Source organism: Cutaneotrichosporon cavernicola (assembly GCF_030864355.1).
Source record: "Cutaneotrichosporon cavernicola HIS019 DNA, chromosome: 5".
NCBI lineage: Eukaryota > Fungi > Basidiomycota > Tremellomycetes > Trichosporonales > Trichosporonaceae > Cutaneotrichosporon > Cutaneotrichosporon cavernicola.
The window spans coordinates 1,281,609-1,297,789 of record NC_083397.1 but is presented as its reverse complement, the minus strand read 5'-3'; the positions used below and the strand labels follow the sequence as shown (position 1 = coordinate 1,297,789).

The 16,181-nt window shown below is 57.4% G+C and overlaps 7 protein-coding genes across 7 annotated transcripts; 2 read left to right on the top strand and 5 right to left on the bottom strand.

Moving 5' to 3' along the window:
- Positions 1-10: 10 nt before the first annotated feature.
- On the bottom strand, positions 11-733 carry CcaverHIS019_0505180 (uncharacterized protein; the record flags this gene model as incomplete). The annotated part of the gene is made up of 2 exons (XM_060601686.1): positions 11-627; positions 667-733. The coding sequence occupies 2 exons, from the start codon at positions 731-733 to the stop codon at positions 11-13; spliced, it is 684 nt and encodes a 227-aa protein (XP_060458155.1).
- Positions 734-1,158: 425 nt separating this feature from the next.
- CcaverHIS019_0505170 (uncharacterized protein) lies at positions 1,159-2,607 on the bottom strand (the record flags this gene model as incomplete). Its single annotated transcript, XM_060601685.1, has 3 exons — positions 1,159-2,004; positions 2,036-2,528; positions 2,567-2,607. The coding sequence occupies 3 exons, from the start codon at positions 2,605-2,607 to the stop codon at positions 1,159-1,161; spliced, it is 1,380 nt and encodes a 459-aa protein (XP_060458154.1).
- A 771-nt stretch (positions 2,608-3,378) lies between these two features.
- Positions 3,379-4,308, top strand: TAD2 (uncharacterized protein; the record flags this gene model as incomplete). The annotated part of the gene is made up of 5 exons (XM_060601684.1): positions 3,379-3,390; positions 3,516-3,581; positions 3,618-3,722; positions 3,763-3,968; positions 4,017-4,308. The coding sequence occupies 5 exons, from the start codon at positions 3,379-3,381 to the stop codon at positions 4,306-4,308; spliced, it is 681 nt and encodes a 226-aa protein (XP_060458153.1).
- A 100-nt stretch (positions 4,309-4,408) lies between these two features.
- On the bottom strand, positions 4,409-6,008 carry CcaverHIS019_0505150 (uncharacterized protein; the record flags this gene model as incomplete). The annotated part of the gene is made up of 2 exons (XM_060601683.1): positions 4,409-5,944; positions 5,985-6,008. 2 exons carry the CDS (start codon positions 6,006-6,008, stop codon positions 4,409-4,411), a joined length of 1,560 nt encoding a protein of 519 aa, XP_060458152.1.
- Positions 6,009-6,580: 572 nt separating this feature from the next.
- Positions 6,581-7,596, top strand: ADK1 (uncharacterized protein; the record flags this gene model as incomplete). Its single annotated transcript, XM_060601682.1, has 4 exons — positions 6,581-6,631; positions 6,688-6,808; positions 6,941-7,330; positions 7,367-7,596. 4 exons carry the CDS (start codon positions 6,581-6,583, stop codon positions 7,594-7,596), a joined length of 792 nt encoding a protein of 263 aa, XP_060458151.1.
- Positions 7,597-8,460: 864 nt separating this feature from the next.
- On the bottom strand, positions 8,461-9,075 carry ACB1 (uncharacterized protein; the record flags this gene model as incomplete). Its single annotated transcript, XM_060601681.1, has 4 exons — positions 8,461-8,468; positions 8,508-8,559; positions 8,678-8,781; positions 8,934-9,075. The coding sequence occupies 4 exons, from the start codon at positions 9,073-9,075 to the stop codon at positions 8,461-8,463; spliced, it is 306 nt and encodes a 101-aa protein (XP_060458150.1).
- A 784-nt stretch (positions 9,076-9,859) lies between these two features.
- Positions 9,860-12,402, bottom strand: CcaverHIS019_0505120 (uncharacterized protein; the record flags this gene model as incomplete). The annotated part of the gene is made up of 2 exons (XM_060601680.1): positions 9,860-11,904; positions 12,012-12,402. The coding sequence occupies 2 exons, from the start codon at positions 12,400-12,402 to the stop codon at positions 9,860-9,862; spliced, it is 2,436 nt and encodes an 811-aa protein (XP_060458149.1).
- Between the last annotated feature and the right edge of the window lie 3,779 nt (positions 12,403-16,181).

The following is a 16,181-nucleotide window of genomic DNA, read 5'->3' as shown; positions in this document are numbered from 1 at the left end:
GCTAGGGACGCTAGGGACGTACGGGCTCGACGGAGGATGCGGGGAACGAGTGTCGGCGGGGAGCCTCTATGGGAGCGGTAGACATGGAGAGTTTAGTGGCGATGGAGATTGTCGCCGTGCTGGCGGGTGAGTTCGGGAGCGTGGCCGTGGGTGCGGGGGAAGCTGGCTCCACCTCGAGCATGTTGTCGCTCTTTGTGGCGATGGCCAGTGGGGTGATCGTGGTCGCGTCGACTGAGTCGAGCGAGTTCGGTTTGAGATTGGCTGCGGTCGAGGACGAGACGTTGGAGGGGACCTTTGACGCGGCCGAGGCGGAAGCGTTCCGCAGCTTGGACGCGGCGAGGAACACCGACGTGTGGTTAGGCGGCGCGGCAGCGACGAGAACTGACGGCGGCGGAGAGGGCGTTTGTGAAATAGGGCTGACGATCTCTGCTTCAGCCGTAACGGCGCGCGGGAGGACGAGAGGCGAGGGCGCGGACAGGTGTGCCTTCTTGGCGATCGTCTTCTTGTCCGGGATGCGAAGGAGGTCGTGGGGTTCGGGCGTGGGGTCTGGGGTGGGGTTGGAGGGTGTTGGCCCGACGTGCGGCTCGTGTGGTTGGCCCGAGGAGCGGTGGTCGAGGTTGGGTGGGCCTGAGTCAACCAGCGGGTGGGAGGGGAGTGGATGCTTACTGGTCATTGCTGACGTGGCTGAGACCGTGTTGGGCTTGGCGGACGGCGAGATCTTTGGCGCTGCCATGGCACAGTAGACGATGAGGAGAGTATCAGGCAAGATATAACTGCTGCTTGAGTGAGGTTGAATGCGGTCCTTGGGGATGGGGAAGGGTTGAATGCGGTCCTCGGGGATGGGGAAGAGTAGAAGGGCAATGTGAATGAGAGACGAGGACATGTCGACTGGGCTGCCTGGCACGCTTCGCGGACACCCCAGATACACAGCAGTCACAGATAACAGATCGCCGGGGCGCATGGTGCTTCGTCGACTTTACATGTTATCCAGGGCCTTTAACAGCAAGACGCCCACAACGCCCACATGTGTTGCCGAGTCACTGTAGATTCATGAACGACTTGCTACATCTTGTATTCTATTCCCACAAACCTGCGGACGCTCCCACACCTGTACACATCTGTTTGGGTCCTCGTTACAACTTGTTGGAGGGGAGGCGGTTACAGCTTAGCCGTCCGTGGCATGGCGAACACGGTATCCGTATCATTCTTCGCCCGCTCTCGGAGGAGCTTGCGCAGAATCTTCCCACTTGGACTCTTGGGAATCGCGTCGAGAACCACTATGCCTCCCGAGAGATGCTTGGCTTTGGCGGCCTGTTGCGTAACCCACGAAGCGACGTCTTGTGCTACTTTCTCCTTATCTTCCCCGCCGAGGACGAGGTACGCCCTAACCAGTTCGGTGGCCTGTTTGGGATCGTATACGCCGACCACGCCGGCATCAAGCACGTCTTGGTGTTGGATGAGTAGGCCCTCCATCTCAGCTGGGGCGACCTGGAACCCCTTATACTTGATGAGTTCCTTCTTCCTATCCACGACGCTGATCCACCCGTCGGCATCGCGGGTAACCACGTCTCCCGTCTTCAACCATCCTCCTGGAGCGATGGTGTCGTTGGTCGCAGCGGGGTTGTTATGGTACCCCTTCATAACGCAGGGACCTCGAACCCACAGTTCCCCCGCCTCGCCCTTTGACGAGTCGGCATCCTCCCCGTCCTCCTTGACTAGGCGTGCTTGGAAACCTGGAAGAAGGCGACCAACCGAGTATTCACGGCCGACCGAGATGCCGCGGTGCATGTTGGCAATGTTTGGGGAGGTTTCGGTCATGCCATAAGCCTGGATTATACGGCATTGAGGAATGAGGGCGGTAAAAGCGTGTAGTAGTTCGGCAGAGAGTGGGGCCGCACCGGACATGATGGTCTTGAGGGAGGATAGGTCGTATTTCTTCACGTGGGGTGAGTTTAGGAGAACGATGAAGACGGGTGGAACGAATAATCCCAACGTGATTTTGAACTGGGGTCAACCCCGTCTCTAAATCTCTTACCTTCTCGATAGCTTTTAGGACTGGTACCTCGTCAAATCTGGGCAGGACGACGGTAGCAGCGCCCTGTGAGATGGGCTGTAACAGCCCGATAACTGCCCCGTAGATGTGGCTATACGGGATGAACGCTAAGACGGCGTCGCCGGGCCTCATACGTTGGAACCCGACGTTACCGGCTTGGATCTGGCTCGTGATGTTAAAGTGGCTCGTCATTACGCCTTTGGGAAGCCCAGTCGTTCCTGAAGAATAGCATAGCCAGGCAGTTGCCCCAGCGTCGGCGCGGTCGAAATGTTGAGTGGTGATCTTGGGTCCGAGGATATCGTAGATTGTCTTATAAGGTGACGTGGGGTTCTCTGAGAGGAGGACGATTCGGTCGGGGGAAAAGGAGCGTTTGAGGAGTGGGCGTGCTTTGTCGAATAAAGCCAAATGGGACGGGGCGAGGAATATGAGAGATGCGCCAGAGTCATTAACTTGATGCGCGAGCTCTGCCGGTGTGCTGGTATTAGTTAAAGATTAGGGGAGACTCAGACTCACTATCCAGCATTGGCAGGACTAAGCGTCACCCCAGCGGCCATGGACGCATAAGCTGCCACCACCCATTCGAGGCAATTGAAGCCCCAGATACACACGACGTCTCCCACGTCTACCTGCAGACCGCGCAAACCTCCTCCTAAGCGGAGGGAGGTATCCCTCAACTCTCCCCGGGAGAGGGTACGTCCGTTCAAACCGTCGATGAAGGCTGGCAGGCTGTCGTCAAATGAGGGGAGGGGGGAGATGCCTGGGGCTTCGGGGAAGAGGTATTGAAACACATTTTGTTGTGGGAAGAATGGCGCGGGATTGGGCGCCTCGTAGATTGTGACCATGTTAGTGATGAGGATGAGTATGTGGTTGAGTTTGCAGCTGGGTCTTGTAGTGTCTAGGTTAGTTTGGGTGGGCATACAGTCGCTGCTGGATGTGGAGATGCCGAGACTGAGACAAGGCGGAGCCGGGCCGACGCTACCGGACATGAGATGCCGGTGACCTCGTGACTTGCGTGGAGATGGCCGACATCAACATGCTCTCACCCGAGACTGCGACCCGCCTCTCATCTCCCAGAAAGTTAGGTGACTTTTGAAGCGGCGTACCACAGCTGTTGGTCTTTGGACTGCCCACCTGTACCATCACATCAAGCTGTTGGTTGTCAAAGTGCGGAATCGAGTAATGCATGCAAACCATTCAGGTGGTCAGGTGACTTGAATCACACGAGGCGGTGCCTGGATCTGGTGACCTCACTTTCTACTTGTTTTCAGATCAGTAGTTTTCGGCAACACTTGTCTGTCAAGTATACCAAGTATACCAAGTCTGTCATGAACAAGGCGGTAAGTAACATCTGGCAGGGAAGAGTTTCCAGCGACGACGTATATGCCGACGCCGACGACGTGTTTCGTTCGCGGCTACACCTCCCCCAACGACGTGTTTCGTTGTTTGGCACAGCTCACACTAGGTCTACATTTCGCCCGAGGACCAGGCGTCCGACGACCTCGCATGGATGCGCGAGGCGCTGTACATGGTGCGTCCCATAGAATCGTCGCCGAGCTGACGGCAGGCCGAGGAGGCACTGCAGAATGGCGAGGTGCCGGTTGGCTGCGTGTTCGTGAAGAACGGGCAGGCGATTGCGCGTGCGAGGAATAGAACCAATGAATGGCGTAATGTGAGTCCAGTCTCCTCTCTCCCACTCGGTCTGACGACAGGCAACGCTCCATGCGGAACTCGAAGCCATCGACCACCTCCTGCCATACAACCCGCCCCCACTGTCGAGCATCACACTCTACGTCACCGTCGAGCCGTGTGTCATGTGTGCGAGTGCCTTGCGGCAAGTTGGGATTGGACGCGTTGTCTACGGGTGTGGGAATGACCGGTTCGGCGGGTGTGGGAGTGTCCTAGACGTGTCGACTAGGTGAGCGCTGGTCCAAGCTCGCTGGTCCAAGTGACAAGCTGACCCCAGTGACATGCTTGATACAAACCCCGCATTCGAGGCGGTGGGCGGATATCTGCGCGAGGAGGCAATCATGCTCCTCCGTCGGTTCTATATGAGCGAGAACCAGAACGCTCCCAACCCCAAGAAGAAGGCTACGCGGGTGCTCAAGACTGATATTCCACCGCCGCCGTCTGGGACTGCTTCGGCTGCTACTAGTCGGAGCGCTAGTGCTGCGCCAACGCCAACGCCTGCGCCCAAGTTTCCTCTTCCTATTGGGGGTACGCTGGCGAGCACGCCGCGGCCCCTGACGCCGCAATGAGCATGAGCGACCTCCCTTGTATTATATGTGACTGCTACTGCTGCGCAGAATTGGAAATAGTAACATCTAATGTCTATTATACAGGTTTATTACTACGAGACTAAGAGTCCATCTTGGGAGCGGCACGGATGGCAGCCTCAATGATGGCGTTCGAGTCGTCAGCGTTGTCGAGGTACAAGTGGTGACCGGCATTCTTGACCACATGTACGTCGACGTTCTTGTTTCCAGCCTTGGCGAGGACTTGCTTGGCCGCCCAACCACCCTCGACGTCCATCCAGTCGCTGTCGCCATACATGAACGTAACGGGCACCTTGAGGGGAGCGATACGGTCAACAATCGGCATGCGCGCATATGCACCGGGCGCGAGGAGGTGGGAGATGCAGAACTCGCCGCTGCCCCGCATAACAGAAGTGCCGTAGATGTACGAGTGGAGGTCGCGCACGTCGTCGGGGCTTTGTGATGCGAACCGGCGTGAAGAATACTTGCCGACCATGAGTGGACCCCATGGTCCCATACCCCGAAGAATGGAGAAGGGGGAGAGACCCTTCTCCCATCCCCAGAGGAACAGCTTTGTCATTCCGCGCCGCGTCGCACTCTGCTGTGGGTGGGCGGCGGCTTTTGCTTCAGCTTCGGACGCTGCGGGATCATGCATCTCCGATTCGGCGGCGTCGGCTGCGGCGTCGAGTGACGCTCGCTCCGTCACAGGCTTGGGCTGGGTCGTTGGGGGAGGCACGGCCTTGTCTCCCAGTGAGCCGTGAGGGATTCCGGCAGGCGAGACGAGGATGAGAGAAGATACGCGCTCGGGATACTTGAGGGCGTAAGCACTCGAGAGATATCCGCCGAGACTGTGGCCGATGAGGACCATGCGTTCGATGCCCTCGGCTGCCCGCCACGCTTCCAGGGAGGAAAGGAAGAAGTGTTCAGCGCGCGCAACGCGAGCCTCAAGTGGTGAGCCGGTTGGCGCGGTGAGGAGGGAGGGGTTGGGCCGGGATGAGAGGCCCATCCCAAGCCAGTCGAGGAAGAACGTGCGGCGTCCCGTCGAGTCGGCTGCGCGCGCAACAGCATCCCAATTCCGGAAGAAGAAACCCAGAGCAGCAGCGTAACCGTGTACAACCACCACAGCCTCTTTGCTATCCTTGGTAGCGGGAGAGGAGAATTCGAGCGTGTTGATGTAGTCGGTCAACCCCTCGGCATGGTTGCAGTGGAGTGCGCGTGCGTGCTTGTGCTTGTGCTTGGTCTTGCTGGAGCTGGAAGAAGTGGAGATGGACGAGTTCTCGTCCATCAGCATGTCTGGTCTTGGTGGAGCGAGGGCTGGATCGGGAGTGGGAATGAACACGGTCCGCAGTGTAGCGAGGAGCCCGTCAGTTGGGATGTGTTGTGGGGCCGAGGTTGCAGGGGCCGCGTGGCCCCACGAGAACCATGAGCGAGAGGGCTCGGGAGGCGTGGGTTGATAGTACGCCAAGCGGCGGAGGAGGCGGTCCTCGGCCACGCGGGCGTCTCGGTACCCGCTCGAAGCCCACCATGCCGCGAGGGAGGAACGGAAGTCGGCTGGGATGGCGCGGGACGCCGGCGGTTCCGAGATGGAGGGTGTTGGTGAGACTTTTGTGGACACTGGAGCCGAGTGAGTCTGGACGGGCTGATGTCAGCGAGTTAAGAAAGGAACGAAAGGAACTCACCTCGGCGTAAGTCATGGTCGCCATGGCGGAGACGGTGGTGGCGAATGGGCGAAGTGAGAGGTGGGGTTGGAGGAGCTGGAGGGGTTGGAGGGGTTGGGGAGGTCGGAGAGAAGCGCGTAGTGCGCGCGATAGAGATATTGTAAAATGCGAGCTGTTAGCTCAGTGTCGCTAGCGTCTCAGTGTCAACGGGGATGAAGAGGACGTGCTGATAGTCATTTGTCAGAGTTATAAATATTTTGCTAACGGAAGTGGTGGCCGATGGGTGACGCTTCAGCACGGCGACGTTGCCGTGATGTGGAGATGTGGAGATGACCGACGGTCAGCACCTAATCGGGCACGACGTCATCTCCTTGCTGGCTGGACCGACATGACCACGTGTAATTCATCGCGTGGTTTCCACGTTGTGTTACGCCGACCAAAACCCGTTTTGTCGGTTAAGAGTTCTATTGGCCGACCAATAGCCGCCCTCATTGGTGGTGACGACCAACGACCATTTGCCCCATTTGCCCCAGTACTCTCAGACTATTAGTAAAGGGCATCACTCGGTTCCAACACCTGTTCGATTCTGTTTACCTTCATCCTTCGCAAAAGCCACCATGTCCGACAAGTCCAACGACATCGAGCACCTCAAGGGCCTCGTTTCCAAGGTGCGCGCTACTTGCTTGCAACCGCTCGAGATGCAAAAGACAAGACTAATATCCAGCTCCAGGCCAAGATCACCGAGCTCGAGGGCAAGGCGGGCGACGCGGTCAAGTCGGCCGTCGACGGCATTGTTGGGGGCAAGACGGCCCCCAAGCTCGTGCTCATGGGCCCTCCAGGTGCTGGTGAGTGAGGGGTGCTGCGAAGGGTGAGCCTCGCAGCACTGGTACTGAGTGATGGCTGCGGGGCGTGCGGTGATGGGGAGTGTCAAGCTCCCGACGTCAGCGGATCTGATCTGATGTATCTCTAACACACAGGCAAGGGCACGCAGGCGCCCGCCATCGCGGACAAGTACTGCGTGTGCCACCTGGCCACGGGTGACATGCTGCGCTCGCAGGTCGCTGCGCAGACCGACCTTGGCAAGGAGGCCAAGAAGATCATGGACGCCGGTGGTCTTGTCTCGGACGAGATCATGGTCAACATGATCAAGTCGGAGCTCGAGAACAACAAGGAATGCAAGGACGGGTTCATCCTTGACGGGTTCCCGAGGACGGTGCCGCAGGCCGAGAAGCTCGACGACATGCTCTTGACCAAGGGCAAGAGAATCGACCACGCCATCGAGCTCAAGATTGATGACGCGCTCCTCATCTCGCGCATCACTGGCCGTCTTATCCACCCCTCCTCGGGCCGCTCGTACCACAGAGAGTGTAAGTGTCATGATTAAGAGATTGCTGATTTCCCAGTCAACCCCCCCAAGAAGGCCATGACGGACGACATCACTGGCGAGCCTCTTATCCAGCGTTCGGACGACAACGCCGAGACGCTCAAGAAGCGCCTTCTCACTTACCACAAGCAGACTGGCCCCGTCGTCGCCCACTACCAGAAGACGGGCGTCTGGTCCCCTGTCGACGCTGCCCAGAGCCCCAAGCTCGTCTGGGCCTCCATCTCGTCCATCCTCGAGGCCAAGAAGTAGCCATGTCCTATGTCGGTAGCATAAAAGCAGCATGATGCATGTATGCGTAGGCGGTCTGCCTGCGGAGCGCCAAGCCAAGCGCGGAGCAGGGAGCAGGGAGACTGCAATGTCGGAACTGTAGACGGCGTTGTTGGCGCTCAACGCCCGAGTTGACTGCAAGCTACGCTACGACTAACCTCGAACCGACACCCTGGGACGCCCGATTGAGGCCGATGGCATTAGCCGAACCGGCCCGATTGGATAGGATTCATAGGATTGGTTAGGCGTATTGCTGGGGCGTAGGGCCGGCGGGGCGCCCACACGTGCCTGTTTGGGTTCCCCATTTCCAGCTTCCGACGTTGAGCATGTTGGAGGGCGTTTAAGAGGGAGAGAGGGAGATGGAGGGACTGATAGGCGCTACGGTGGAGCCGGATATGGGGCGCCGAGGACAGAGAGCATCTGGGAATGCAAGCTGATGTAGGCCAGCTCGGAGAAGCGGAGAGCGCCAAGACGGTCAACATGCTATGACATGAATGGCTGACGTGCAGCGCATATAGTGCATAGAACGCTGACGAACAGCAACGCGTCTTTCTGTCAAGCCGAGCCCGTGCCGCATCGACGTCGCTCACTAGGCATGTCGGCGCGCCCCTCAATATGTGGTCCGCTTCGACAAGTCGGGGGCCTGCGGCCTTTGCACAAGTCGTTGCGTGTCACTGTTTCACTAGTGCACAGCATGCGCCGCCCTCTGACGCCAAGAGCGTCTTGTGTCGTGTGCTCCCTTCCCAGCACCCTCAACCCCAGTCTCTTCCCGTCAGTCAGCAGCGTCAGTGTCATGAGTAGTGCACCGTCTGTATAACCTGATCATCTGACATCTCAACAGTACATCTAAGCGGCTGGGGTCAGTTACGACTTGCGCAAGGCCTAAAACTCACACAGCTCCTCGAGCGCCTTCTTCGAGTCGGCGTCGTCGGCCTTCTCAAGCATCTGGTGTTAGCTCCAGACATAGAGGTCCGTGCGCGCCGGGGAATGGGGCACCTGGACAGAACTGTGGGGCATGCGTGCCGTGTCCCACGATCCGACAGACAGGAAGAGGAATACTCACAGACTTGAGGAGGGCGACGTACTTGGCCTTGGCATCGTCCTTGGACATGCCCTCGAGCTTCTTCCACGCGTTGTACTTGTACTTGGCGGTGAAGTTGAAGGCGCCTGGAGTTAGCGCGATCGGGGGGAGCGGCATGAGATCCCAGAGCAATGGGCGGAGGGCAGAGGGCCAGGGCGGAGAGTGGGCCAGCAGCACACCCCAGCACATGCACCCATCCCCTCAAAGCAGGCAACTGCGCACAGCGGACACCACTCACCAGGCGCAGGACCAGTGCAGTCGCCCTCGTTAGCCTGCTTGAACAGACCGTAGAACTCGAGCTGCTGGTCCTGGGTGGGCTTGGTGGGCCCGTCGGCGGGGAGAGCCTTGACGATAGCGACGGCCTTGTCGAATGCAGACATGATTGATGATTTGAATTGGATGGACGTGGATGTGGAGGGTTGGATGGGTTTATGAATGCCGGTTGCAAGGCCACTTGTCGCCGCGTCTCGTCAGCTCTCAGCTCCCAGCTCGCCCCAGAGCACCACGCACCACCCACCTCCTCCACCTCCACCTGCATAGATCCACGCTTGCCACTCTGTTGGCCCATGGCCCATGGTATGACCCTTTTACCACTTTCAAGTTCCACGCGCATCAACCGCCCCAACGCGTATGCGCGCCTACAAATAGCAATTACTTCCCAAAGCCCTGGGACGCCTGAATGGAGCGTGGTTTCCACGAGACTTCACGCCTAATAGTTTTCCCTAGACCTCAACCATGTTCTCCCTTACCCTAGAGCTACCTACGCAACCCCCCGGTGCCGCGGTGCCTGGTAACTATCACCCTGTGCATGTGCGACTCCCACCTCGATCCGGAACATTGCACCGCTACCGTTACTCCCCTCGCGTCTCATCTGCCATACGATTCGATTACGGACACGCAGTGGCGCAGCGCCACCCGATCTGAATTTGCTCACGATCAGACGACCCCAAAGTGATGTCACAAACGTCCCATCTTCCCACACTCGTTTTTGCAGCATGTTGCATGTGGCACTAGTCGCATTACGATTATGATGGCCATCGCCGTGTGTCTGTGCGATGCGAAGAGATCAATGTCCCTATTGACACAGCAAGGGTCCGTTGATATGTTGATATGGGTAGCCATGCCTCCTCTCTTCCTCTACTCTCTACAAGCTTGCTAAGCAAGCTAGGCCTTGACACTCCGGCGCTTGAAGATGCTCGTAAACCCCGTCAAGCCCGACAAGCCCCTGCGGCTGATGCTGCCCGAGATGGGCTTCGATACTGACATATGCGCTGGCGTCGATGACGAGCGCTTGCTGCTCCGTGCGCTGCTGCCGCTGCGTTCCTCGGAAAAGCTCGGCTCGAGTACAGAGCTGCTCGAGCATGACGACGAACTGGGATCCAGCTCGGGAGTAGGCGGTGATGACTGCAAGTTGTTAGGCGGTACCGTGACCGCATTGCGAAGGCCAGAAGGACCACGTGCACGGCGATCGTGTCCCACAAACTCGGCCGGTGGCGCCGCACCATCGGGCAAAGGTGGAGTAGACCGCGATGACGAGGAAGAAGTCAGAGTCGCTCTGAGAGCTGCCTTGGCCTGGGCTTTCATAGTCGCCTCAGCCTCCGCCTTGTGCCTCGCCTCCAACTCTGCGTAACGGGGATCGAATCTTGAAGTGAACGGCCTCTCGGAAGATGTCAAGGTAGACGTCGCTCTCGGCGTCACGCTCTCGGGTCGGATGTATTCGTCAGGTGTGGGTGTCTTGGACCGCACCTCGTCAGACGTTGGTCGCGTCGTCGAGCGCCTTGTCCGCATAGTCGGCGTGTCTCTCCAAGTAACTGGCTCTCGCGCCTTGAGAGGAGGCGACGGAGTCTTTGCTTGGATCTGTCGGGGCTCCTGCGGAGGAGAGACAGCGCCCTTGCTCTCCTGCTTGGATGGCGTTGTGGCCTGTAGAGCCGCGGTCGGAGAGGGGCTGCGTGCGGCCGCCGGGCGGGGAGGGAGGCTCCCAGATGACGCGATACTGGGCGAGCTCGGCGGAGACGAGGTAGCGGGAGATACCACAGACATCATCGACTGGCTGCTGCTGGGTGCACTTGTGCGTGTCGGCTGGGTGCGGAGCTCAGACAGAGCCAAGTGTGAAGCCTGGCGGGAGAAAGTCGGCGGCGTCTTCATGCTCTCGACCGCCTCGGTAAGAAGGCCTGGTGACGCAACACAGTGGTCCCAGCCTGCGAGCATGGCTTGGGGTTTGACGCCCTCGGCCTCTGCAATCTGGCCGGGGCATCTAACACCACCAAACAGGAGTGTTTCCGCTCCAGACGAGCCGTCGTTCCCAGGATCGGTCGTGGGAGTCAGCCACGCACCGTACCCAGTGACGCAGCCGAACAGCGGCCGACGGACTCTGCAGGCCATAGTCGGGAGCAAAGGAAGTAAGAATCGTTCGATAACAGTGGGTAGCTGGAGCGGAGCGTCGACAGGTACAATATGAATTAGTGACAACGGCGACAGCTCTGTAATCGGGATCTGTGCCGTAAAACTGGATGTCGTCACGGCCGTGGCAAGAATCGGTAAAGCTGCAGTGGTTAAAACGACAGTGTTCTGGAGCATGGCCTGCAAAACGCGCTGTTGTTCCAAGCGAGGGTCGGCAAAAGGAATAAAGTTGATGACAGCGTCAATGGGCGAGCCATCCGAGACGACCTGTTCCTTCTTGAACAGCGACGGGGTTCTCTTGTGGGAACCCTTACGCTCCTTGTCGCCAGCAATCGGTGGCGTGCCGCTACGAGTGCTCTCGGGGACGATCCGAGAAAGGTCGAGGGCTGATCCATGCCGGGAAACGGAAGGAGTTGCTGCCTCGGCAGGCGTGTTCGATCCAAACGACCACATTCTACGCCGCGATCGGGGAGTCCCAGGCGGGGTCTGGGACCCGCTGAGTGATGTCGACGATCCGCGACGTGACCGAGGCCCCGCCGCCGAGGTTTGACCCATATCCCGACGATGAGCCTCTGCAAGCGCGGCTCCGTATTGCAGGACGACCGTCACTGGATGAGTAGCTTCCGCAACAGCCGAAGACGGTGGCTGGAATGGCTGGACCGTAGGATAGATGGGATCCGAGTGGAGGAGGTGCGACGGCGAGTTGAGAAGCTCAATCTCAGGGATCGGTTCGAGCGATCCCACCAAGACTAGAGTGTCCGCAAACACTGGCGAGTAAAGGAGGGGTGCCAACGCGGCACGACTTGGCTCTGTGTGTGATATCAGATGGTGAGTTTGGACGCATCGGAAATGTGCGTGCACATCGGGAGGTCGCGTCAGCTAAATGTTCGCACTCGCCACGCCGTTTACAACTCACCGCCAACAACGAGGATAACTCGACTTTGTTGGGACCAGATCTGGGTGCCGCGATGTGTCTCGAACGAGTCGACGACCCAATGTGCGCGTCCGGGCCGGGACTGGATGGGTGCCGCTGGAGTTGCCATAGCGCGTTCCTTGCCCTTAGGATTGGGGCTCGGAGGCGCTGGCCGAACACCGCGGAACGCGGAAGGTGGTGGGCGGGCTTTGGAGTGCCCCACGTCATTCAACGGTGTGAGCGCCAACGGCACGGCGCTGGATCGTTTGGCGGCGGTGTTGGGCGTCACTTCGGGCTTGATCGCGCTGATAGACAACTCGGATGGAGATCGGCGATGGCCCTTGCCACTAAATAACGAGGTGATGCTGCCCTTGCGGCGTAAGGAGAGAGGCATGGCCGGTGGGTGGGAGAGAGGAGAGAAATGGTTGATCAAATAGGGCCGAACCAGCTTTTAGACGGGCGAGGCCAGATCCAAACGGGTGAGGAGTAGTGGATCGGAGACTGACGTCGAGCCCTCGTACTCAGATCGCGGGAGTTAGAAGTGGCGAATTGGCAAGGCGCAGTCAACTGCGTCAAAGGACGTGTAGGGCACAGATACTTGGCGAGGGGTATTTCCAGGCCGAGGAAGATGTTCGGCGTTCCTTGGTAGTTGTCGGATGCCTGGAGCAAAGATGAGGATGGTGCACAAGTGACACTGTAGACAGTTGGTCAAGTCGAGCACGTTAAGAGTCTGGGTTTCAGGAAAGAACCGAGTGATTCGGGGCGAGATGGTGCGCGAGGGTGTGCGGACCAGGGTTGATCTTCGGGGCCTTTGGGACCTTTGAGTGAAGGGGAGATTGATGTTTGATTGAACAGATATTGCTGTGCGAGATCCGTGAGAGGGACCCAGACCTTTAGGTGAATGAGAGTTGATGTGATGTGCGCGGGCCCAAGTGGGAAGGAGGGGGGGGGGAAGAAATCCGAAACGATGGGGAAGGGCGGGGAGCGTCACAACCTTGTCGCCTGGAGCTCAGGCCGAACCAAGTGCGTGTTGTAGCAAGTAGAGCGTTGCACTTGCAAGAGATACAGCCGTTACACAGACCAGACTCGTGGACGCCGAGACCGAAAAAGGACTTTTGCAATACAGGGACTGGTCGATGAGGATATGTGCCGGATATGTGAGGGTAGTCGGATCGCGGTTTTGGATGATGAGGTGGCGGCAGATGTAAGGAAATGAAAAGTGAGATCAGAGGGAGAATGATGCTGAAGAATGTGGGAACGTTATGGAATCGAGTTGTGATGGTGAAGGAAGGACAAGCGAGATTGGTTGTAAAGGAGTAGATGGGCTGGACGGTCTGAATGGTGGTTGTAGTAGTGCTTGTGGTTTGGTTTCAGTGGCTAGTGGTTGCCTGGTGCAAAGTCGGATAGACTGCGAGTGGGGGGTTGTTGCACCTTTACCGCATTTACCGCCTCATACCTGAGCCATGTCATGATTCACAACAGAGTAGACCAGTCGTTGTGCCTCTGATTCTACTACAAATCATTTGGATGACTGCATGGCTGGGCTTGGCGTAAACCCCCCAAGGTCCTTGATTTGGGCCCTTGGATAGCTTGGATGATCGCATGGATGATGCAAATGACCACAGGAACGTAAAACGTAAGGCCTACATGTACCTTCTTACCCCTCTGACCCTTTGGAACCGGGGTACGGGGTCCCTCTGGCCTTTGGCCTCTGGTGAAGGGCCTAGCCAACGCATGACCATAAAAGTCTGTGGGTAAATGGGTACCCTGTCTCTGATTAAAGACCCTAAGGCTCGATAGGCTTTGGAGCTTTGGAGGATTTGGAGCGTTTTGGAGACATGGAGATCTGGAGAGCCAGTAGAGTCTTTGATACCCGCAGAAAAGAGCTCCAGCCATGCCAGACACTCAAGGTACGCCTTGGCATCCTCGGCCTCAACCCAAAACATCAACCCTCTTCCGCTTGCTCTCTCTCTCTGCCTCGCTGCCTCCTTGCCTATCACTTTCAATACCCAGCCATTATATCACTACCGCTACAGCAGTGCAGTCGGATTCGACACAGACAAGTCTGTCAGACAGCACCAGCACAGGCATACATGTGCCATCGGAACGTAACTGCGGCACATTAGGGCCACAAGGGGTAACCAGATGTGTAGGATACGACATAACGTCACGCTGGTTCCCTCCTTGGCTCTTTGGGATCCTGGGATCCTGGGCGCTCCTGTTTGAATACCTACTATATGCTCAATACAGTCCCCTTATTTTACCCTATCCACTTGGTTTTCTAGGTGGGTGGATAAGTCATGCAGTTTCTGACCCAAACGATTAAACCCAACTCATAACACTAAGATATTCAGACCGTTCCCATGCTCCAAACCAGGTGTTGAGCCTGGTCCCTGAAGTTTGCGCAGTCTGTTGTGATCGTCGCATCATTGTGCGCTCATTACCTGAATGACCGGAATTACCTGAACGAGCTGCGACTTCAGGAAATGCAAAACCGTCAGAAAGCCGCGGCTGACACTTAACTCTACTGTAGTCTGGTTGGATTACCACTTTTGGGTAACTTGAAGTACTTGGATTACTTTATTCCCCCGCCTTACCCTGCCAACAATTTTCATAGCCGACCAAGCCGACCAAACCGTCGTGGCCTCGTCGCTCTTCTACACCTGCCCACCTTGTTACATCCTCAAAACCTTGTTCACACAATCCAATCCGTCTCTCCTAGCTCTCGTCACAAGGCAATTAATGCAATAGACCACTTGGTATCCCTCCTACCAAACCACCAAGCTACTTCCAGTCATGACGACACTGCCGTGCCTGCAGCGGCACAGCCAGCCACAACTTTGGATGCCTCCAAGCGACCCCTCTCTGACGATCCCACCTGGCCTTGCAAGTCTAATCCCAGAGGCGTCCAATTTTCCACTGGCCACCGGCCACCGGCCACAAGCCACCGGCTCAATCCCTCCATCCCCAAGACGCCGGAACGCCAACCCTTGCTCGATTTTACTGCATAGCTCGATATTCGTCATCATCACTTCGCTGCGCATTCACATTAACTACTCAATCTGCTCACAGCTGCCCGGCAACTCCGTTGACTCTCGATCGATACATGGGCAGACACCACTCCAGTCTCATCAATCCCACCCACACAGTGGATAGACCCACGTCTATCCACATATCCTTCCCCGTCCACATATCGTCGTCAGGCTCTCCCTCCCATTGTATCCAACCATGGGTACCTCCGGAACTGTTACACCCGCAATGCCTGGACAATGCTTGGCAGATACAAGTACCTCTTGGCGATATACCCAATTGCCTCATTGGATGCCAGTCTGCAAAATGAATTGCTACAGGCTGCCTTGGCATTCTTGGGAGTCCTTGCACCCGCGCCAACACTGAACTCTATGCGGCGTGGAGGCGCCAGGCACAGGATAGGGCGGCTGTAGCGGAATGCAATAATGACATATGACATGGCACGCACTACCAGACTGGCCACACTGACAACGTTCCTTCTTTCAAGCTCTCGAGAGAATTCGAACGTGGGATACAGCGTGCATCCGAGATGGGCTTGGCGGTCGTCATGTCTCACTATCCTCGCCAGCTCACCAAGCATCAGATCGTAAACTACAGCCGTAAACTGACAACCGCTCGGATCCAACTTAACCTCAGCTTTTGCCCACCTCCACACCACTCCTGCCAAGCTGCGAACTCCAAACGTTGCTTGCTGGTAATTTTTCCAGCGATGTGGGTACGTCACCGACCTTCCTCTTCCGCCGCTTCGACGCAATCCAACGTCATTCCGCAAATGGACTCATCAATCAGGCAGATACGACATCCGTCCCCGAGACGGAATTCTTGGTGTGGGAATGATACTGTGGAATGGAGCCGTTTGTATGCCACAGCCTGAGGTGCCAGTTGCCCCGTCGAGCTATGGAATTATTTGCAAGCCCAGCCGCTGTTCAAATCAGTCTTGTGCTCCACGAGACTGATTTGAAGCAAAAGTTTCAGAAGTTCAGAGTGCCACCAATCTCGTTCGGCACGAAAATGAGTTGCTTGGACAGCTGTGATAACATTCATCTCGTATCTCGCGATCTGGTGAGCTACCGATCTAGTACTTCCACCAGCAATGACGTGGTGCAAATTGCCACAACCACCTCGACTGCTAACCCCGGTTAG